This window comes from Phyllobates terribilis, unplaced genomic scaffold, assembly GCF_046119375.1.
Source record: "Phyllobates terribilis strain yellow unplaced genomic scaffold, ASM4611937v1 Scaffold_2__4_contigs__length_985480577, whole genome shotgun sequence".
Lineage (NCBI taxonomy): Eukaryota > Metazoa > Chordata > Amphibia > Anura > Dendrobatidae > Phyllobates > Phyllobates terribilis.
In genome coordinates this window covers 936,284,671-936,308,224 of record NW_027362762.1, presented here as the reverse complement: position 1 = coordinate 936,308,224, position 23,554 = coordinate 936,284,671, and the positions used below count along the sequence as shown (strand labels likewise).

Here is a 23,554-nt window from a genome sequence, read left to right as displayed (position 1 = left end):
ATAATATAAAGGATGACTCACTGTAATCCCCTACCTATAATATAAAGGATGATTTACTGTAATCCCCTACCTATAATATAAAGGGTGACTTACTGTAATCCCCTCCCTATAATATAAAGGATGACTCACTGTAATCCCCTCCCTATAATATAAAGGATGACTCACTGTAATCCCCTACCTATAATATAAAGGATGATTTACTGTAATCCCCTCCCTATAATATAAAGGATGACTCACTGTAATACCCTCCCTATAATATAAAGGGTGACTCACTGTAATCCCCTCCCTATAATATAAAGGATGACTCACTGTAATCCCTTACCTACAATATAAAGGATGACTCACTGTAATCCCCTCCCTATAATATAAAGGATGACTCACTGTAATCCCCTCCCTATAATATAAAGGATGACTCTCTGTAATCCCCTCCCTATAATATAAAGGATGACTCACTGTAATACCCTCCCTATAATATAAAGGATGACTCACTGTAATCCCCTACCTATAATATAAAGGGTGACTTACTGTAATCTCCTACCTATAATAAAAAGGGTGATTTACTGTAATCCCTTACCTACAATATAAAGGAAGATTTACTGTAATCCCCTCTCTAATATAAAGGATGATTTACTGTAATCCCCTCCCTATAATATAAAGGGTGACTTACTGTAATCCCCTCCCTATAATATAAAGGATGATTTACAGATCAGTGGTGGTCCTAGCGCTGGAATGAATGAAGTGAAGGTGCATTTAATCAACTACTTGTCCATTCAAACAGGGCTCTGCAGATCCCCATTCTTGGAAGACTGCATGTCCCAGAGGTCGGACCACCATGTTATGGATAGGGAATGGCTTTTAATTTTGACAAAACTCCTTTAAAGGGTTATATTGTCACCCCGAGAAAAGTAATAGCAGGGAAGTGGTAAATGGTCCTGTGGGCTCTCAGGTGACGATAAACAACATTTATCACCTATCCACAAGATGATTACTGGGGGTCCGACTGCTGAGACCCAAAACAATCCTTCTGATAAATAGGGTCTCAAAGGCTCCAGTGCGAACAGAGCACAGGAGAGCATGTGCGACTACCAGTACTATAGATGTGGTGGTCGAACATCCTCACTACCGCTCCATTCACACTGGGGACTTTGAGATCCACGTTCTTAGAATCAATGGAGGGTCCCAGCGATTAATAGGTCTATGTTGTTTATGGACAACTGTTTTAATGGTTTTAACTGCTGCACCCCTTTATGGAGGTGGCCCCCTCTAATATCAGAACGTGCCCTAATAAAGTAGTCAAAAAGTAGAGTAAAAATGGCAGTCACTTGTATATCGGCGAGGACAGTGTGGCTGACGCGGAGTGATAGGAGTCTGTGGTACCTGAGGAGTTTTTCTGCTTAATGCACTGAATGGACGTCCTTTGGGTCTTCGGATGAAGCAGAAGTAACAGCACGGGTTCTAGGATCCGGGCGACATCATTTAGAGAGAGCGCCCGTACCAGCCAGCCTTGAGCAGCGGCTCCGATGGCTCCATCTGCGCAGTTCAGACTGTCCAGAACCACAAAGAGAGACCTGCAGAAAGCAAAGGATGAATAGATCAGATAAAGCAGCGGAGAGTCACAGACATGGGTGTAAGGCAAAATATCTGCATCACCTGTCAAAGGATCTGTTATGGGAAGTCACACGGCTGCCTTGTATCTCCCTGGTCAGGTGCCAGATCACAGAGAAGCGGAACAACGCCTCCAGTCTGATCACCTGCAACGTATGAGACGGGGGTAAAAGATGCGACTGGGATCCAGAATCCATGCGCTTAAAGGGGTATTCCCATCTCCAAGATCCTATCCCAATATGTAGTAGGTGCAATAATAATATTAGCAAATACCTTCAATTAGAAATATAGTATAGTTCTTCTGATTCGCTACATCGCTTACCCCATGTGCAGGGCACTGCAGTAGCTTAGGTATCTATGGTTACGACCACTCATATAGTTACAGTTAGTTAGTTAGCTCTTAGTGGTCATAACCATGAATACCTAAGATACTGCAATGCCCTGCACATGGGGTAAGAGACATAGCGAATCAGAACAACTATACTACATTTCCAACCGGAGGAATTTTCTAATATCATTATTATTAATAAACCTACTACATACTGGGATAGGATCTTGGAGATGAGAATACCCCTTTAAGACCTCATTCACAAGTCCATTTTCTTTTGCATATGAGAAGAAACGGATCACATATGTATGCGTGTGTGTGTATATATATATTATATATATATATATATATATATATATATATATATATATATATATATATATATATATATATATATATATATATATATATACAGTACAAACCAAAAGTTTGGACACACCTTCTCTTTTAAAGATTTTTCTGTATTTCATGACTATGAAAATTGTACATTCACACTGAAGGCATCAAAACTATGAATTAATACATGTGCAACTTCCATTGGGGACACTTTCAAAGTTTGCCCAATTTTTCGGACTGACTGACCTTCATTTCTTAAAGTAATGATGGCCACTCGTTTTTCTTTACTTAGCTGCTTTTTTCTTGCCATAATACAAATTCTAACAGTCTATTCAGTAGGACTATCAGCTGTGTATCCACCAGACTTCTGCACAACACAACTGATGGTCCCAACCCCATTTATAAGGCAAGAAATCCCACTTATTAAACCGGACAGGGCACACCTGTGAAGTGAAAACCATTTCCGGTGACTACCTCTTGAAGCTCATCAAGAGAATGCCAAGAGTGTGCAAAGCAGTCATCAAAGCAAAAGGTGGCTACTTTGAAGAACCTAGAATATAAGACATATTTTCAGTTGTTTCACACTTTTTTGTTAAGTATATAATTCCACATGTGTTAATTCATAGTTTTGATGCCTTCAGTGTGAATGTACAATTTTCATAGTCATGAAAATACAGAAAAAGCTTTAAATGAGAAGGTGTGTCCAAACTTTTGGTCTGTACTGTGTATATATATATATATATATATATATATATATATATATATATATATATGTGTGTGTGCGTGTATATATACACATATATTACTATATACAGGGTGGTCCAAAAGTAGGTGGACAGAAAGTGTAATAAGGTTATGAAGGGGGAGATTTATCAAACACTAAATTGCAGCCGCCTGTCTGGATCATCCTCCAATAAACCATGAATTAGATGTGGACGATCAGCTTTCCACCCAATAGGATTCGCATGATAGAAGCTCGTGAAATTCCCAATTCCAGAGAGGCTCTTCTTCTGGGGACTTTTTTGGACTCTGAACAAATGTTTCAGCGACAAGTTGTTTCTTATCTTCTGTACAGACGGTTTTGGGTCGAGCAGTTTTTGGAGCATTAAGGATTGAGCCAGTGGCATTGAATTGGTCACGAATGCGGTAAATGGTTTGTCTCTTTGGGGCTTGAGTACCAAATGTTTCTACCCAATTTGCTCTAACGGTTTCAGCATTTTGAGATTTCCAATACTCTGTTAAAATCCATTTTCTTAGATCTGTATTTAAATTATTTGCCATTATGTGTTATCTGAATTATCTGAAAACAGATTAGGGGGAGATCTATCTGTGAAAACTAGATCTGTGAAACTGGCTCAGTTGCCCTTAGCAACCAATCAGATTCCACCTTTCATTTTCCAAAGAGTCTGTGAGGAATGAAAAGTGGAATCTGATTGGTTGCTAAGGGCAACTGAGCCAGTTTCACTTTACACCATGTTGGATAAATCTCCCCCTTCATAACCTTATTATACTTTCTGTCCACCTACTTTTGGACCACTATGTATATGTGTGTGTGTGTATATATATTTTTTCTTTTTGCATATATATATATATATATATATATATATATATATATATATATATATATATATATATATATATATATATATATATATATATATATATATATTTTATTTTTTTTACAGCAAACAAAAAAAACAAAAAAAGCCAGTTTGGCTTTGGTTTTTGCTTTTATATAGTTCATTTTTCATACTGAAAAACCTTTTAGGCCAGGGCCCCACTATCAGTATTCGGTCAGTATTTTTTCTCAGGAGTGGGAGCCAAAACCAGGAGTGGGTGATAAATGCAGAATTGGTGACTTGTTTCTATTCTACCTTTTCTCTGATTGTTTCTCACCAGGTTTTGGCTCCAACTCCTGAGAAAAAATACTGACCGAATACTGACCAAATACTGATAGTGGGGCCGTGGCCTTAGACTAAGTCTTCAGTATATTAAGGTCGTGCAGATGCCCAATTCATTAGATAGCACAGCATTTTGTCCTACAATGCCCTAAAAACACATATCAGAGGGTTTTTTTTTTTAACAAGGATTCTGAAGCAGATTCTGCTACAAAATTCACTTCAAATGCTCTTTGTCTAAGCTTCCTGATTCCTATTCATTGCAATGGGAAACCGTGCCTATAGTGGATATGGTGTTGCTTTTTTTCATCTTGGGGGGGATGAAAATAATATATTAATTCTTCAGGCGTTTCTGCCTGAAAAGCTCCAAATTTGGTCACTGAATCAGTGAAAGTCACAAATAAAATGTGGAAATTATTAGCATTTTCTTTTTTTCAAAAGGAGTTTTTATGCGGATTATTCACTCTCAAAAATCTAAAGTATGAACATACCCTGAAGGGTTAAAATAAAAGGAGTGTATTGACCTCCAGGTCTGCCGGCCTCACCTTATCATTGTCCAGCAGGGTCTGGCAGATGATCTCCTCGCAGATATTGGCGGAGGGCGCCAGGCAGTGCAGCCGGTAGAAGAGCTCCACGCAGGTGATGTGATGTTCTCTGGTCTCCATGTTCAGCTGGTTCCACAGCACGTGAGCCACTCTCTGGGGTAGAAGAGAGGCCTTACTTTATTATATGTTAAACATTCACTATTTGCATTTTGCTCCAATTTTTTTTCATTGCTATGAAAAGATAAGGCAACTTTGCCAATAGTTTTTGATAAAAAAAAAAAAAAGTCCTACCGTTTTGTGTCCGCAGCTCCTACGCAGACATAAGTGTCTGTTTGTAGTCTGTTGCCAGGTAGACACATAGATCTGCGTAGGAGCAGTAGACCACAAAATAAAAGACTTGAGTTTATTAAAACTATTTCCAAAGTTGCTTCAGCTGGATTTAGAAATATACTTTATTTTTTAATCCAACTTTGACCATAAAAAAAAAAAAATGTCTCCAATCTTTTCTGTCTACAGCTCTTATACAGACCTATGTATCTCCATGGTTACAGACTACAAACAAAACCTTGTGCAGTCAGACCTGCAGTCATATATTACTTTTTTTCTTCTTTCTTGCAGGTAGGCAGAAAGAATGGGGTAACGCAGGTCAGACACAGGGTTTGTTTGTAATTGGTAACTAAGAAGACACATAGATCTGCATGGGAACTGTAGACACAAAACAGAAGGACATTTTTTTTTTTGGGATGAAAGAATGATTAGCTGCAAAATGTTCACTGAACATTAGTAAATCCTGTAATACCATCTTAAGGAGACTTACAGGGTAAAAGTCTGTCTTCTCTGCTATAAGTTTGAGGACTCCGGGAGGGACGGGTGGAACGGTGACCATCTGCAACTTCCCAAACACCGCGCTGTATCCGGCCATTTTTGAGCGCTTCATTCTGTCTTCCATGACCAGCGAGAGGGACTGCGAATGATTCACGACTTCCAAGAGGGTGGAAATGGCCACGTTCTGAATGTAGCAATCCTTCACGCAGCAGCAGACCGTCATCAGGGACTTGAACCATAGCGGGAACCCGGAATCACCAGACCCTGGTAGTACAAAATAAAAAAAATAAAAAAAAGACTTAATATTTAAGACTTAAGTAAAACGTCTAGCACCGAATTCAGATTTATGTTGTTTTCCATTCTGATCACACCCAAAGAGAAAGTGGATAAAAAAATCTGAATGTTGCCTATGAGTTCTCTGCTAGACAGTCATGTGACCTGCACGACTAAACTCCCTTAGTGCACTGTCCTGTAGAATCAGGCAGATTAGTTACTTGGTCACATTGGTGGATACAGGAAGCCATGGTTTAGCTGGGCTACGAGAAAGGGATTTTTCAGTAAGTACCAAAAATCCTCTTTTCTTTAAAGCCCTCCTTTTCGTTTTTTTCCCTTCCCCTTCATCCAAAAGCCATAACTTTTTTTTTTTATGACACAGCCATATGAGGGCATGCTGTCTTTTTTTTTTTTTGCAGGACGGAATTGTGGGTTTGAATGACACCATTCATTTCACCATATAATGTACTGAAGAAAACACAGGAAAAAAATTCCAAGTGAAGTCAAATGGTGAAAAACAAGCAATTCCGCCATTGTATTAAAACAAGATGCAGTAAAAATGACCTGGAATCATGATTCTCCAAGTCAATGTGATTACAGTGAAACCAAACTTGTACAGGGGTTTGAAAAAATTCTTTTTTTTGCTTTTTCTGAGACCTATAACATTTTTTTTTTAATTTAATAGTACATACAACATTTTTTTTATTGCAATTTATGGGGGAAGGTGCGGCTTCTGAAAAACAGCCGTTTTGGTAATTTTTTCTTCATGGCATTTGCCTCATGGGTTAAATATTTTGATAGATTGGGTATGAACGAATGTATATATATTTAATTTATTTTTGCATGTAATAAAGTAAGGGGAGTAAATGGGGTTTAATAAAAAAAATTATGGTTTGGGCTTATATACACATACACACACACACACACACACATATATTTATTTTAAAAAATGTTAGTTATATCTTTTTAAAACATCTTTCACCAATAAAGTGACATGCTTTAATAGTCCCCATAGGGGACTTGAAACTATGATCACTATATACATCAATATTTCAGTATTGCAGTAAATACAGTTAGGTCCATATATATTTGGACAGAGACAACATTTTTCTAGTTTTGGTTCTAGACATTACCACAATGAATTTTAAACAAAACAATTCAGATGCAGTTGAAGTTCAGACTTTCAGCTTTCATTTGAGGGTATCCACATTAAAATTGGATGAAGGGTTTAGGAGTTTCAGCTCCTTAACATGTGCCACCCTGTTTTTAAAGGGACCAAAAGTAATTGGATCATTGACTTCAATCCCTTCGTTATGTCATTCTCAATTAAGCAGATAAAAGATCTGGAGTTGATTTGAGGTGTGGTGCTTGCATTTGGAAGGTTTTGCTGTGAAGTAAACATGCGGTCAAAGGAGCTCTCCATGCTGGTGAAACAAGCCATCCTTAAGCTGCAAAAACAGAAAAAAAACATCCGAGAATTGGCTACAATATTAAGAGTGGCAAAATCTACAGTTTGGTACATCCTGAGAAAGAAAGAAAGCACTGGTGAACTCATCAATGCAAAAAGACCTGGGCGCCCACGGAAGACAACAGTGGTGGATGATCGCAGAATAATCTCCACGGTGAAGAGAAACCCCTTCACAACAGCCAACCAAGTGAACAACACTCTCCAGGAGGTAGGCGTATCAATATCCAAATCTACCATAAAGAGAAGACTGCATGAAAGTAAATACAGAGGGTTCACTGCAACCCAGGAGTTTATTAAAGCAAAGAAGTGGAATATTCTTGAATGGCCAAGTCAGTCACCTGATCTCACCCAATTGAGCATGCATTTCACTTGTTAAAGACTAAACTTCAGACAGAAAGGCCCACAAACAAACAGCAACTGAAAACCACCACAGTGAAGGCCTGGCAGAGCATCAAAAAGGAGGAAACACAGCGTCTGGTGATGTCCATGAGTTCAAGAGGAGGAGAGCCAGGCGGAGGTGACCGAGCGGACCGGGAGGACCAGTAGGAGGCGACCGGAGGGACGAGCGCAAGAGAGCGCTGTGGCAGCGTGCAGTGCCGGCCAGCGGAGGGTGCCAGGTGGTGGTGACCAGGAGGTGATCAGGAGGACCGGTAAGAGGCGACCGGAGGGACAAGCGCGCTGTGATAGCGTGCAGCGTCCCTAGAGGAGGTGAGTGAGGGGCAGGAGGCCGCGATAAGCGGCCCTACTGAACCCAAGTGTGTACTGTACTGTATTGTATTTGTATCTGTATTGTAATTGTATTGTATTCCCTAGTCCATATTTAATTGATTACCCCCCCGTCCATATTTAATTGATCACCCCCGTCCATATTTAAATTGATTCCCCTGAACACCCCCGTCCATATTTAACTGATCCCTCTGACCACATTAAATTGACCCCCCCGTCCTCATTTAATTGATCCCCGACCACCCCCCGTCCATATTATAGTGATCCCCCTGACCACATTTAAATGATTGACCCCCCCAGCCCATAATTGATTGATCCCCCTTGTCCTATTTAATAGATTCCCCTTGTCCACTTTTACTCATCCCCAGTCCCTATCTATTTGCCTTATCCCCCACCATATTTAATTAACCCCTGTCCATAATTAATTGATTGATTCCCCAGACCACAATTAATTATTTCCCCAGTCCATATTTATTAATATTATTGATACTTATTGATCCCCAGTCCTTAGTTAATTGACCCACCGTCCATACCTATTTATTTGCTTTACCCCCCATCCTATTTAATTAAACCCCCTGTCCATAATTAATTGATTGATTCCCTAGTCCACAATTAATTATTTCCCCAGTCCATACTTATTGATCCCAGTCCATAGTTAATTGACACACCATCCATACTTAATTAATCCACCTGACCCACTCAGCTGATCCCCCGTCCATACTTAATTGATACTTAATTGATCCCCCGTCCATACTTAACTGATCCCGCGCCGATATCTAATCGATACACTTGCACATCCCTAATTGATCCCCGTCCATACACCTATATATAAATAATTGTGTTTTGTACTTGTACATATATACTGACTGTATCCCCATATTTAGAATGACGTCCATGTTGGCCGGAGCCGTGCAGTGTACATCTTGCGCAATGTATGCATTCCCTGAGCTACCGCTCAGGGATCCATACTGCTGCGAGAGATGTGAGCATATCGTGCACTTGGAAGCCCAAATCCTGGATCTAAGTGCTCAGATAGCGGTACTGAGGAGCATCGACAACATGGAACGGAGTTTGCTGCTCACCGAGCAGACACTCAATGGGTCAACACTGGGGGTGCAGCTTAGTGGGGAAGCGCAGGCTGAACAGGCAGGGAGCTGGGTAACAGTTAGAAGGGATAGAGGGAAGAAGTATAGGAAGGTTGGTTCAGAACCGGCATTATTGGAGCACGACAGATCCTCTGACCGCCGGGGGAGTGTATGCTCCAGTAATGAGGGGGAGGGGGGAAGTGTAGGGCAGGCTAGACAGGTCCTGGTAGTGCGTGACTCTATTATTAGGGGGACAGACAGGGCAATCTGTCACAAAGACCGGGATCGCCGAACGGTGTGCTGCCTCCCTGGCGCTCGAGTCCGGCACATCGCGGATCGGGTTGACAGGTTACTGGGTGGGGCTAGCGAAGACCCAGCGGTCATGGTCCACATTGGCACCAATGACAAAGTGAGTGGTAGATGGAGGGTCCTTAAAAATGATTTCAGGGATCTAGGTAGGAAGCTTAGGGCAAGGACCTCCAAGGTAGTTTTCTCAGAAATACTACCAATCCCGCGAGCCACACAGGAGCGCCAACGGGAGGTTAGGGAGGTGAATAAGTGGCTAAAGAGTTGGTGCAAGGCAGAAGGGTTTGGGTTCATGGAGAACTGGGCCGACTTCGCTGTCGGCTACAGGCTCTACCGTAGGGACGGGCTGCACCTCAATGGGGAGGGTGCAGCGGTGCTGGGGAAGAAGATGGCTAATAGGTTGGAGGAGTTTTTAAACTAGAGACGGGGGGGGGGAAACCAAGGAAATAGGTGGGATGTGAGGCAAGCAAGGGGGAAGGGGAGAAGTGAATATAATGAGGGTGGAGAGGGGGGTGGGGATAGTACAGTTAGATTGTTAGAGAAGAATAGGATGCTAAATAACCCCAAAGTTTTATCTTGCATGCTGACCAACGCAAGAAGCCTGACCAATAAGGCGGATGAGCTGCGGGCGCTTATATCGGAGGAGAGGTATGACATCGTAGGTATAACAGAGACTTGGCTAGACGATAGCTACGACTGGGCGGTAAATTTAACAGATTATAGTTTATTTAGAAGGGACCGGAAACAGGGGAAAGGCGGAGGAGTCTGCTTATATGTAAAGTCATGTCTAAAGCCCAGACTAAGGGAAGATATAGGAGAGGGAGAAGAGGGGGTCGAGTCCATGTGGGTAGAGATAGAGGGGGCAAAAAATAATAATAAAATATTACTGGGGGTCTGCTATAAGCCACCCAATATAACAGAGGAGAATGAGAAACTGCTATTAGGACAAATAGACAAAGTAGTAAAACATAATGAGGTGATTGTAATGGGGGACTTCAACTACCCGGATATTGACTGGGAAACAGAAACCTGTAGATCGCAGAAAGGAAAAAGGTTCTTGACAAATATCAAGGATAATTATCTCTCCCAACTAGTGCAGGAACCAACGAGAGGGAAGGCCGTGTTGGACTTAATATTGACTAATAAGCCTGATAGAATAACTGAGGTACAGATAGGGGGGCACCTCGGTAATAGCGACCATAATATTATCGACTTCAAAATGCCCTTCAGTAGGGTTATCAATAAGGGAACAACTAAAACATTAAACTTTAGGAGGGCGAAGTTTGATCAGCTGAAAGAAAACCTTCAACTTATAGACTGGGACAAAGTTCTTAATCAAGGAAATACGAATAGTAAATGGGAAACCTTCAAAAGAATTCTGAATACTCAGTGCGAGAGGTATATACCGTATGGGAATAAAAGGGCCAGAAATAAGAGGAAACCAATATGGTTGAATAAGAACATAAAAGGGGCGTTAAATAGCAAAAAAGAGGCATTCAAGAGATTAAAACAGGAGAACAGTAAGGAGGCACTAATGTGTTACAAGGAAAAAACGAGAACCTGTAAAAAACAAATAAAAATAGCGAAGGAGGAAACAGAGAGACGTATTGCTAGGGAAAGTAGATCAAATCCCAAACTGTTCTTTACGTATATAAATAGTAAAAGGATTAAATCGGATAATATTGGACCGATAAAAAGTGAGGAAGGCAAAATCATAGAGAAAGATGAGGATAAAGCTAATCTATTAAATACATTTTTTTCGTCAACTTTCACAAAGGAAAAAGAACTAACAGGCGAAATGAGAAGTGACAAACTTAAACCTCCACTAAGTATGACAAATCTAACCCAAGCTGGGGTACAGAAACGCCTCAGTAACATTAAAATAAACAAATCACCAGGACCTGATGGCATACACCCACGGGTACTAAGGGAACTAAGTAATGTGATAGACAGACCGTTATATCTTATATTTAAGGACTCTGTTGAGACTGGGTCTGTACCACTTGATTGGCGACAGGCGAATGTAGTGCCAATATTCAAAAAGGGAGCGAAAAGTGACGCCGGAAACTATCGGCCGGTGAGTCTGACGTCCGTTGTGGGCAAAATTTTTGAAGGCTTTATTAATGAGGCAATCATGGAGCATCTTGATGCTAATAATCTATTAACCCCGAACCAACATGGATTCATGAGGAATCGCTCCTGCCAAACAAACCTGATTGACTTCTACGAGGAGGTTAGCTCTCGAGTAGATCAGGGGGAACCAGTGGATGTCGTGTATCTCGACTTCTCAAAAGCATTCGATAGCGTGCCACATAATAGGTTGGTATACAAAATGAGAATGATGGGGCTGGGGGAAAATGTCTGCAAGTGGGTAGCTAACTGGCTAAAGGATAGAAGGCAGAGGGTGGTTATAAATGGAATATACTCAGATTGGGTAAGCGTCACTAGTGGGGTACCACAGGGGTCTGTACTAGGCCCAATGTTATTTAATATCTTTATTAACGACATAGTCAACGGGATAAATAGTAAAATATCAATATTTGCAGATGACACAAAGTTATGTAAAACAATTAATACAAAAGAGGACAGTGCAGACCTCCAGAGGGATTTGGATAAGCTGGGTAGGTGGAGCATTAAATGGCAAATGAGGTTTAACGAGGAGAAATGTAAGGTCATACATATGGGAAGGAAAAATGGAAGTCACCAGTACTCACTGAATGGGAAATCATTGGGGAATTCAGAGATGGAGAAGGACTTGGGCATCTTGATTGATAGCAAACTAAATTGGAGTGCCCAAAGTCAGGCCGCTGCTGTAAGGGCAAACAGGGTAATGGGATGTATCAGAAGAGGTATAGCTGCAAAGGATGAGAACATTGTTCTTCCACTGTACAAAGCACTGGTCAGACCACACTTGGAATACTGTGCTCAGTTATGGGCCCCAATATATAGAAAGGATATAAATGAGCTTGAAAGGTACAAAGGAGGGCAACAAAATTAATAAGGGGAATGGAGGGACTGCAATACCCAGAGAGGTTGGCAAAACTAGGACTATTCAGCCTGGAAAAGAGAAGGTTGAGGGGGGACATAATAAATGTGTACAAATATGTTAGGGGACAGTATAGAGACCTTGCCCGGGATTTGTTCAAAAGGAGGGATATTAGGGTAACAAGAGGGCATTCACTAAGACTGGAAGAGAAAAGGTTTCAGCACCAGCATAGGAAGGGGTTCTTTACGGTAAGAGCAGTGAGAATATGGAATTCACTGAGTGAGGAGACGGTAATGTCGGATTCACTAAACCAGTTCAAGCGGGGACTGGATGCATTTCTAGATACCAGGCAGATTTCAGCATATACTTAAAAATAAAATAAAATAGTAGGTTGATACAGGGATTTATTCTGACTGCTGGTTTCAGAGTCGGGAGGGAATTTTTCCTCAGGTGAAGATTGGCTAAATCATTTGGGGTTTTTGCCCTCCTCTGGATCAACTTTAGCAATTACAGAACTAACAGGTCGAACTTGATGGACGCAAGTCTTTATTCGGCTTTACTAACTATACTATATCACTATAAGACTTCAGGCAGTCATTGCCAACAAAGGGTTTTCAACCAAGTACTAGAAATGAACATTTTATTTACAATTATTTAATCTGTCCAATTACTTTTGGTCCCTTTAAAAACAGGGTGGCACATGTTAAGGAGCTGAAACTCCTAAACCCTTCATCCAATTTTAATGTGGATACCCTCAAATGAAAGCTGAAAGTCTGAACTTCAACTGCATCTGAATTGTTTTGTTTAAAATTCATTGTGGTAATGTCTAGAACCAAAATTAGAAAAATGTTGTCTCTGTCCAAATATATATGGACCTAACTGTAGATAAGATAATGGTCTTCTATGAAGCCTTTGGCTGGGATTCAAAAGAGCATCAAGATGGCAGCAATGGCAGCCGATCGGCATCCCAGCCGTCAGGATATCCAATGGGAACCTGTAGCCGCTTTGCTGGGTGGACGCTCCTCTGAAATGCCGCTGTCAGGTTTAAGAAGCAGAGATCTCTGCTGTTAGAGACAGGTGCCGGCTGTAGGACACCACTGGCACCTGCACCACAAAGGAATAGTAGGAGGGGGAAGGTGTTACAAATGGCATGTGACAGTGAATTCTGACTCGTGTCCTCTTACCGGGCACTTTGACCAGGGATGAGTATATCTGTTCCATCTCTTCTTCTGACAGGTAGACCGGGAAGGTGGCACAATCCAGCAGGAAGTGACAGGCGGCAGCGAAGGCCTCCCTGCAGTCTTCAGACATCTGGCCCATGTTCTGGATGTAGCGGTCAATGTCCCACTCCTCATCTAACCCTTTACTACCTCTCTTACTGGGGTTGCGGGATGGAGAAAGCTCCACCTTATCGCTCTTCAGTTTCGATACCGGAGGCCGCGGAGTAAAGAAATCCGTCAGCATCTGCTTGAACTGCGGCACGGTGATCTGCTTGGGTTCCCAGTGCCCCTTCCTCTTTACGGGCTCCTCTTTATTGTGGGAGCTGATCCCTTTGCTCAATTGTAAGCCGAACAGATGTCTGCTGGCAAAATTGGCCGTCAGATCCTGTATGCAGTGTAGGGTCTTCTGGACGCTGCCTCCCTTCTTCCAGACGTCATCCTTTTCTGGGCACACTTTGGGAAGACGGAGGTATCCGGAAAGCTCCGGGGAAGAGGCGCTCAGGCCAATTCCGCTGTCTTCGGATTTTAATGGAGGGAATATTGGATCTTCTCCCACCTCCACCTCGGTTTCACCGTTGCTTTTTAGTTTCAGTGACTCTTTGGATGGACTCTAATAAAAAAAAAAGGGAATATAAATGCACAAAGAAATGAAATGATACGACTGATAGCAGATTTTGCACCTTCCTCCATTCTTCCTACACGTCACATGACGCTGATCGGCTGCAGTGGTGGCCCATTGTAATAAGTAATAGTGACTTCATTAGAACAGATTACTTACACTGTCCGGGCTCACGGAGTCCACGTCCAGGTACGCCGGAGGCATCTGCACCTTACTGAGGACCTTGAAACACGTCTTCAGCGCCAGGGTCAGTTCCGGCAGGCTGAGGGCGTCCATGTTCTCAGACAGAGACTGAGCCATGTAGCTGAGCATCTGAGGTAGGTACTGAGTCTGGACTTCAGAGTAGAGTTCCTGATCATTAAGTATGAAAACTCATCACCGTACAGTAATATAACAACATTTAATAAGAGCGGGTTTTGAAAATAATATCCAGTATATCCATGTATAATGATATATAATTTACCCACAAGACTTGACATAAACTTTAAAGGGGAACTGTCAATTGCCATAAATATATATATTTTTTTACCTGGTGTAAATGCCGCCGTTCTCCTGAATCTAATGATGTTTTTCTTTTGTTCCTGCTCCTTTCCGTTCCTGAGATATGGCCCCTTTTTCCCTGTATGTAAACCAATTAAAGTGGGCGTAGTCCTCAACTCTTCTCTGTGGGCGTGTTAATGATGACCACGCCCACAGTGCTAGACAGACCACATTCATGTACAGGGAAAAAGAGGCTATATCTCAGGAACGGAGAGGCGCAGGAACAAAAGAGAAACTACGCCGGATTCAGGAGAACAGCAGCATTTACACCAGGTAAAAAAATGAGATATTATCTCCAAGTGACAGGCCCCCTTTAAGATGTCTGAAAAATCTTACCAGAGGAATGACATCAAGAAGGAAGACCAGGAGAGTGCAGATTTCAGACACACAGGGAGCTCGTCCCACGTACTTAGGATCACTGGTATTCCCAATGTTTCTGTGATGAAAGAGTTAAGAAATGTCTAGTACAATTTAAAGCATCCTCCATTTTATACAAAGATCTTCGTTTCAACAGCGGTCTAGGCCAATAATGACTTTGGTATGGGTGGAACTACAGACACATACCTGAAGCTGTGCTCAAAGCACACAGTCATGTAGTCCCACAGGAAGTCCGAGCTGAGAGAGGTGATCAGCAGGTTGACTGTTTTCACGATTTCTGAGGCAGTTTTATTTTCTTTAATTGCACTGGAAAAACAGAACACGTCGTGGGACATGTATCAAAAATAGTGCATAGGAAAATGGAGCAGTTGCATCTGCCATTTTTTCTCTGATTAAATGTGATGACATGTAATATAGACGCACTGGCAGTAATTCACTGCTCATAATGTTAAAAAATAGTTTCCACAAACTTAATTAAATCCCTAATGTTCAACCATTTTCTTGATGGCGGGCAGAGCAAATCAGGAGGAGGTGACATGACGGGGAAAAAAAATACTTTTGCCATCCTGATTAATTTTTTTAGCCTCTTTTGGAGTTCACCGTACGGGATAAATAGGTTTCGATTTTATTCTTTCAGACAATTATGTACGCAGCGATACTAAATATGCACAGTGACTAATGTCACCACAGAGGACTGCTGTCTTTTAGAGGTGCCGATGGTTGCCTCGATAACATGCAAAATTTAAAAAAAAAACACAAGTGTTAAATATTACTTTTTATAGTATTATATACACTCAAAATTATGGGAAAAAAAAAAGGATCTATAAATATTACATCGCAAAATGACTCAAAAAAACAAACCGTTTTTAAAACTTTATTTTAAAACTACACTACCGTTCAAAAGTTTGGGGTCACCCAGACAATTTTGTGTTTTCCATGAAAACTCATACTTTTATTTATCAAATGAGTTGCAAAATGAATAGAAAATATAGTCCAGACATTGAGAAGGTTAGAAATAATGATTTTTATTAGAAAGAATAATTTTCTCCTTCAAACTTTGCTTAGGTCACAGAATGCTCCTTTGAAGCAATTCCAGCATTGCAGACCTTTGGCTTCTAGCTGTTAATTTGCTGAGGTAATCTTGAGGAATTTCCCCCCATGCTTCCTGAAGCCCCTCCACAAGTTGGATTGGCTTGATGAGCACTTTTGGCGTACCATACGGTCAAGCTGCTGCCACAACAGCTCAATGGGGTTGAGATCTGGTGACTGCGCTGGCCACTCCATTACAGATAGAATACCAGCTGCCTGCTTCTTCCCTAAATAGTTCATGTATAATTTGGAGGTGTGCTTTGGGTCATTGTCCTGTTGTAGGATAAAATTGGCTCCAATCAAGCGCTGTCCACAGTGTATGGCATGGCGTTGCAAAATGGAGTGATAGCCTTCCTTATTCAAAATCCCATTTACCTTGTACAAATCTCCCACTTTACCAGCACCAAAGCAACCCCAGACCATCACATTACCTCCACCATGCTTGACAGATGGCGTCAGGCACTCTTCCAGCATCTTTTCAGTTGTTCTGCGTCTCACAAATGTTCTTCTGTGTGATCCAAACACCTCAAACTTTGATTCGTCTGTCCATAAAACTTTTTTCCAATCTTCCTCTGTCCAATGTCTGTGTTCTTTTGCCCATATTAATCTTTTCCTTTTATTAGCCAGTCTCAGATATGGCCTTTTCTTTGCCACTTTGCCCTGAAGGCCAGCATCCCGGAGTCACCTCTTCACTGTAGACGTTGACACTGGCGTTTTGCATGTACTATTTAATGAAGCTGCCAGTTGAGGAGCTGTGAGGAGTCGATTTCTCAAACTAGAGACTCTAATGTACTTGTCTTGTTGCTCAGTTGTGCAGCGGGGCCTCCCACTTCTCTTTCTACTCTGGTTAGAGCCTGTTTGTGCTCTCCTCTGAAGGGAGTAGTACACACCGTCGTAGGAAATCTTCAGTTTCTTGGCAACTTCTCGCATGTTATAGCCTTCATTTCTAAGAACAAGAATAGACTGTTGAGTTTCACATGAAAGTTCTCTTTTTCTGGCCATTTTGAGAGTTTCATAGAACAAACAAATGTAATGCTCCAGATTCTCAACTAGCTCAAAGGAAGGTCAATTTTATAGCTTCTCAAAATCAGCCAAACCGTTTTCAGCTGGGCTAACATACTTGTGCAAGGGTTTTCTAGGGTTTTCTAAACATCCATTAGCCTTCTTACACAGTTAGCAAGCACAATGTACTATTAAAACACTGGAGTGGTGGTTGTTGGAAATGGGCCTCTATACACCTATGGAGATATTGCAATAAAAACAAGACGTTTGCAGCTAGAATAGTCATTTACCACATTAACAATGTATAGAGTGTATTTCTCATTCATTTAATGTTAGCTTCATTGAAAAAAAATGAGATTTTCTTTAAAAAAAAATTAAATTTCTAAATGACCCCAAACTTTTGAACGGTAGTGTATATGCAACAAAAAAAAGTTTAATTATTCCAGGTGCCTGCTCCAGTCTTGGTTGGTTTAAATGGGTATTCCCATCTCTAAGATACTATCCCATTACGTAGTGGGTGTTATAATAATAAAATTAGCAAATACATCCAATTAGAAAATTAGTATAGTTCTTCTGATTCGCAATGTCGATTACCCCATGTGCAGGGCATCGCAGTAGCTTAGGTAGCCATGGTTACGACCACTAACAACTAACTGTCACTACATGAGTGGTTGTAACCATGGCTACCTAAGCTACTGCAAAGCCCTGCACATGGGGTAATCGACGTAGCGAATCAGAAGAACTATACTACATTTCTAATTGGAGGTATGCAGTAATATTATTATTATTACACCAACTACATATTAAGATACGATCTTGGAGATGGGAATACCCATTTTTCAGGTATTTGCTCCCGTCTTGGTTGGTTTAATTATTCCAGGTACTTGATAAGTTATATATTTAGAAGCTTATTTCTGAATATTGTTTTAGTTAATTTTGGAGATAATCCAAGAACGATGAGGATCTGGATATATAAAGTAGCATATCAGCAGCCGTGTGTCACACAGAGCATCATTTTGTCAATTCTCTGGGTGGCCATGAATACCTTATGAGCTGGCTACCAGTCTGGGCATAGCTCAGCTTTATGTCTGTCCCCAGGGCATCTCTGCAGTAGGCGTAGAAAGCTCGGATCACTTCCAGGAACAAATCTCCCACCAGTGGAGGACCTGAGGGGATACAACATATTGCCTCATCATACACAATGCACCACCAATCCTGAGAATGAAGGGGCCGCAGGGCGAGTATAGCTATGCAGCGCCCACCAATCACCTGATTGAAGAAAGTGGTACAGTGCCGTATAGTGTGCAGTGGCCGCGAATGGCACTACAAGTGCAGTACCACTCATGGCCACTATAAGTAGTATGGCGCTGTTCCATATCAATTCATTCAATCATCTGATCGAGGGGGGTACCGGCAGTCGGACCACCACCTATTTCACCGCCACTCACATTACCTATCTCTGGCTTGTCCAGAAGACTGATGAGGATCCGGAAAGGCTTCAGATAGACCTGCAGGCCTTGTTCTGTGTCTGAATACAGCAGATTCTGGTGTAAAATCTGCATTAGGGCCTGAAGAAAGACAAAAAGAGACATTAATATTATACTGCATGTTAGGGCAGAGCCGTCTCCTCCCGTATAGGACACTACAAGATCTGTCCTGATTATTACTATTATATTTCATGAATACAACTGTCATTAATATTATATTGCACAGCAGCATAGAAGATAATCACTCTGTATAAAGAATATTGAAAGCGATATCATATGGTAGCGCTGTTCTATATTTCTCCACCAGGGGGAGCACTAAACCCCTTCAATAAAACAAGCGGAATGTGGATTATAAAATGTTGGAATTTTGTGGTTTTCTGAACTCCTGGGGTGTCAGGAAGAACCAAAATGATTTTAATTGGTTATTAATTTTTATCTAAAAATTTAAAGGGGTTTTCTCATCATCTTGTGTGGAAAAAAGTTGCGGTAATTTGCAGGTGAACCTGCAACCGTTCATTTTTGCTGCAGCTCCCCCACAGGAGAAGTAAGGAATTACATAGTTCCTATTGAAATGAATGTAGTAATTGATGCATTGCACCCTTAGGAATAAAAGATCCCAACGCAGTTATTTTCTACCGTTTGGTTCCTGGCCGGGTGGTGGGTGGGGTCTCCTCTAATACTCAGAGTTCTCGTCCGTAAAAGAGGCTAATACAATGAGGGTACTCTCACAATCGGTGTAGGCAAAGACATGGGCTGTGTCGCTCGTACCTTGACTAATAAATCTTTGGAGTATTTTGCAAAAAAGCAGGAGCCGTATTCTTCTTCCCCCGATTTGGCTTTCAGCTCTGGAGCCACAATGCTGCCTTTTATATCAGACCCTGAAAGGAAGAAAAAAAGAAAAAGTTTAAAAGGGGTATTCCCATCTCCAAGATCCTATCCCAATATGTAGTAGGTATAATAAAAACAATATTAGCAAATAACTCCAATTAGAAATGTAGTATAGTTCTTCTGATAAGCTATATTGCTTACCCCATTTGCAGGGCATTGCAGTAGCTTAGGTATCCATGGTTACAAGCACTCATATAGTGACAGGTAACAGTTAATGGTTGTAACCGTGGATACCCAAGCAACTGCACATGGGGTAAGTGACATAGCTAATCAAAAGAACTATACTACATTTCTAATTGGAAGTATTTGCTAATATTATTATCATTACACCTACTACATACTGGGATAGGATATTGGAGATGGGATGGGACAAGGTTTTGTTCACAACAGAAGTGCAGGTAAGTTATGGAGTCACCCGCTCTTCAATCTTTGAAAGCAGTCATCTACTGACCACTTGGAAACGGCGCCCCTCTTGTTCATTGGCTGAATCTGGTAATGCAGCACTTCGGTAAATGGGGCTTCACTGAAAAACTGGCACAGTCCATGAACAAAATTGGCGCTGTTGACAATCCCTTCGAGCCCCTAATTAGTGATCTGAGAAGCTTCCCAATATTTTTATATTTCTAGGCTGAGAAGACGTGCCGGATTACAAGATGTTCTGGAATATCAGGTACTGTCAGTTAAAAAAGCAACAATATTTTCATACTTGACTATTAAGCCCGGTCTACGGTTGTGTACAGCGGATGTCGGGAAGGGGTTAAGAGGGTAGGGGACAATAAAGTTCCAAAGTTCAAAAGTTAATTAGAAGGGTTAACCAGACTGCTGCGCTCTATACTATTATGCTGCCCCTGCTGCTCAAAATATGCTTTACTCCCCCTCCCCAGGTCCATCGCTCAGTCTCCGTCATCACTGCTCTCAGTCTATGTAATTGTCTGATTTTCCGAGTCGCTGAGCTCCCTGATTGGCTGCAGCGCTGTGGATATGGCATCTGCGCTGCAGACAATTACACACAACGGGAGCAGCGGTGGAGATTCAGGTAAGTAAAGCACAATTTTTTTTTTATTTTTTCCTGAAATTTGGAAAACCCCTTTAAGATAAGATATACATTACAGCTACAGTGCAACATCTAATTCCTAGATTGGTAAAACATGGCTGCTTTCGTCCAGCGCCACACCTATGTACAGGCCGTGTGTGGTACTGCAGCTCGCCCAGTGCTACCACCTATGTGCTGATTTTTGGCAACAGGGTATTTAATAGGGTACGGCGCAGGAAGAGATCATACAGCAGCCAATAGGATCAGAATACAAAGTCATCAGGACAAGAGGATAATGGTGAATATCCAACATAAACCCCAATAATCAGTGACGGACGCCCGCAGCGGCCAAACTGGGAACAGTGAAACAAGAAGCAGCGACTACAGTAAGTCAGGCGGCCGTGCGTCCTCCGCCTCATGTTTCGCTCACGCTTCTCCTTTCTGTATTATTTTGGGGATCTTGGTTTCAGTACATCGGAGCCGAGCAGATGTTGTAACCTACCGAGTAGCCAGGCGTATAAGCGTCTGTTCAGTGACATGTCTCGTCTCAGCACCGTCTGGATGGCGCAGGAGAGGATGTGAACGACATCTGTCCGATGCAGCGACATGGGGCAATACCCAGAATCCTGCACAGAGAAAAGCCTCACAGTAACCACAGAGTACCCAAAATGATTATTTTTTCACAGACTTTAGTTATTCTTGTATACCCCAGAGCTGCACTCACTATTCTGCTGGTGCAGTCACTGTGTACATACATTACATTTCTGATCCTGAGTTACATCCTGTATTATACTCCAGAGCTGCACTCACTATTCTGCTGGTGCAGTCACTGTGTACATACATTACATTACTGACCCTGTACTGATCCTGAGTTACATCCTGTATTATACTCCAGAGCTGCACTCACTATTCTGCTGGTGCAGTCACTGTGTACATACATTACATTTCTGATCCTGAGTTACATCCTGTATTATACTCCAGAGCTGCACTCACTATTCTGCTGGTGCAGTCACTGTGTACATACATTACATTACTGACCCTGTACTGATCCTGAGTTACATCCTGTATTATACTCCAGAGCTGCACTCACTATTCTGCTGGTGCAGTCACTGTGTACATACATTACATTACATTACTGATCCTGTACTGATCCGGAGTTACATCCTGTATTATACTCCAGAGCTGCACTCACTATTCTGCTGGTGCAGTCACTGTGTACATACATTACCTTACTGATCCTGAGTTACATCCTGTATTATACTCCAGAGCTGCGCTCACTATTCTGTTGGTGCAGTCACTGTGTACATAAAGGACATTACTGATCCTGAGTTACATCCTGTATTATACTCCAGAGCTGCACTCACTATTATGCTGGTAGAGTCACTGTGTACATACATTACTGATCCTGAGTTACATCCTGTATTATACTCCAGAGCTGCGCTCACTATTCTGCTGGTGGAGTCACTGTGTACATACATTACATTACTGATCCTGTACTGATCCTGAGTTACATCCTGTATTAGGGTATGTGCACACGATGCAGAAATGCTCAGGATTTTTTCCTGAGCGTTTCTGCATCTCTCTGGCAGGAAAAAACGCATGCGGATTGTACATGCGGTTTCCTGCCAGGGACATGTGGATGTGAAGCGTTCTTCACTTTCATTTCCGCATGCGGGTTGACAAGCGCTTCCCAAGCGATTTAGCATCACTTGGAAAGTGCTTGTCAACTTCACACTATATAAATCCATGCAGCCGGCATGGATTTATATAGTGTGTGATGTCAAAAAATAAAAAATAAATCTATACTTTACCCTCTGATGGCCCCCGGTGTCCTGCTTCATCGGTCCCGGCTGCCAGCAGTGAAGACTGTAGGACCTTCCGACGTCAGCGTCACGTGACCCGTCACATGACTCCGACGTCAGCGAAGGTCCTTCATTCAACCGCGAAGTGCGCGGGAAGCCGGCAGGACGCAGCGCGGGCCGTCAGAAGGTGAGTATATATATATTTTTTATTTTATTCTTTTTTTTTTAATGGTACCTGGGTCTGGATGAGAGTCCTCTCATCCACACCCGGGTACCATCCGCACATTAGACCGCATGGAATGCGCATCAACATATACAGTGATGCGGATTCCATGCGTTCTAATGCAAGTCAATGGCGGCAAAAGAGCAGCGTTTCCGCAAAATTAATTGACATGCTGCGGATTTTTGACCGCAGCGTTTACGCTGCGGAAAAATCCGCATCATGGGCACAGCACATGCGGATTTCCATTGGGGAACATTGCTGCCCTTCTACCATGCGTTTTTCATGCGTTTCCGCGGCGTTTACGCAACTGCAAAAACGCCGCGGAAACGCATGAAAAACGCATCGTGTGAACTCAGCCTTATACTCCAGAGCTGCACTCACTATTCTGCTGGTGCAGTCACTGTGTACTACATTACATTACTGATCCTGTACTGATCCTGAGTTACATCCTGTATTATACTCCAGAGCTGCACTCACTATTCTGCTGGTGGAGTCACTGTGTACATACATTACATTACTGATCCTGAGTTACCTCCTGTATTATACTCCAGAGCTGCACTCACTATTCTGCTGGTGCAGTCACTGTGCACATACATTACTGAATCTGTACTGATCCTGAGTTACATCCTGTATTATACCCCAGAGCTGCACTCACTATTCTGCTGGTGCAGTCACTGTGTACATACATTACATTACTGATCCTGTACTGATCCTGAGTTACATCCTGTATTATACTCCAGAGCTGCACTCACTATTCTGCTGGTGCAGTCACTGTGTACATACATTACATTACTGATCCTGTACTGATCCTGAGTTACATCCTGTATTATACTCCAGAGCTGCACTCACTATTCTGCTGGTGCAGTCACTGTGTACATACATTACATTACTG

General features: G+C 42.0%; 1 protein-coding gene across 3 annotated transcripts in view; it reads right to left on the bottom strand.

The window, feature by feature from the left end:
* DOP1B (DOP1 leucine zipper like protein B) overlaps window positions 1-23,554 on the bottom strand; it is a 110,117-nt gene that overhangs the window by 38,304 nt on the left and 48,259 nt on the right. For all 3 annotated transcript variants that reach the window (XM_073668385.1, XM_073668386.1, XM_073668387.1), the window contains 12 exons: window positions 21,140-21,263; window positions 19,485-19,594; window positions 18,683-18,797; window positions 18,275-18,395; window positions 15,325-15,444; window positions 15,097-15,196; window positions 14,380-14,571; window positions 13,566-14,211; window positions 5,530-5,801; window positions 4,713-4,865; window positions 1,651-1,751; window positions 1,378-1,568 (listed from right to left, as the gene is read on the bottom strand). In XM_073668385.1, coding sequence (XP_073524486.1) covers window positions 1,378-1,568; window positions 1,651-1,751; window positions 4,713-4,865; window positions 5,530-5,801; window positions 13,566-14,211; window positions 14,380-14,571; window positions 15,097-15,196; window positions 15,325-15,444; window positions 18,275-18,395; window positions 18,683-18,797; window positions 19,485-19,594; window positions 21,140-21,263 — 2,245 coding nt within the window. The remainder of the gene's footprint in view (window positions 1-1,377; window positions 1,569-1,650; window positions 1,752-4,712; window positions 4,866-5,529; window positions 5,802-13,565; window positions 14,212-14,379; window positions 14,572-15,096; window positions 15,197-15,324; window positions 15,445-18,274; window positions 18,396-18,682; window positions 18,798-19,484; window positions 19,595-21,139; window positions 21,264-23,554) is intronic.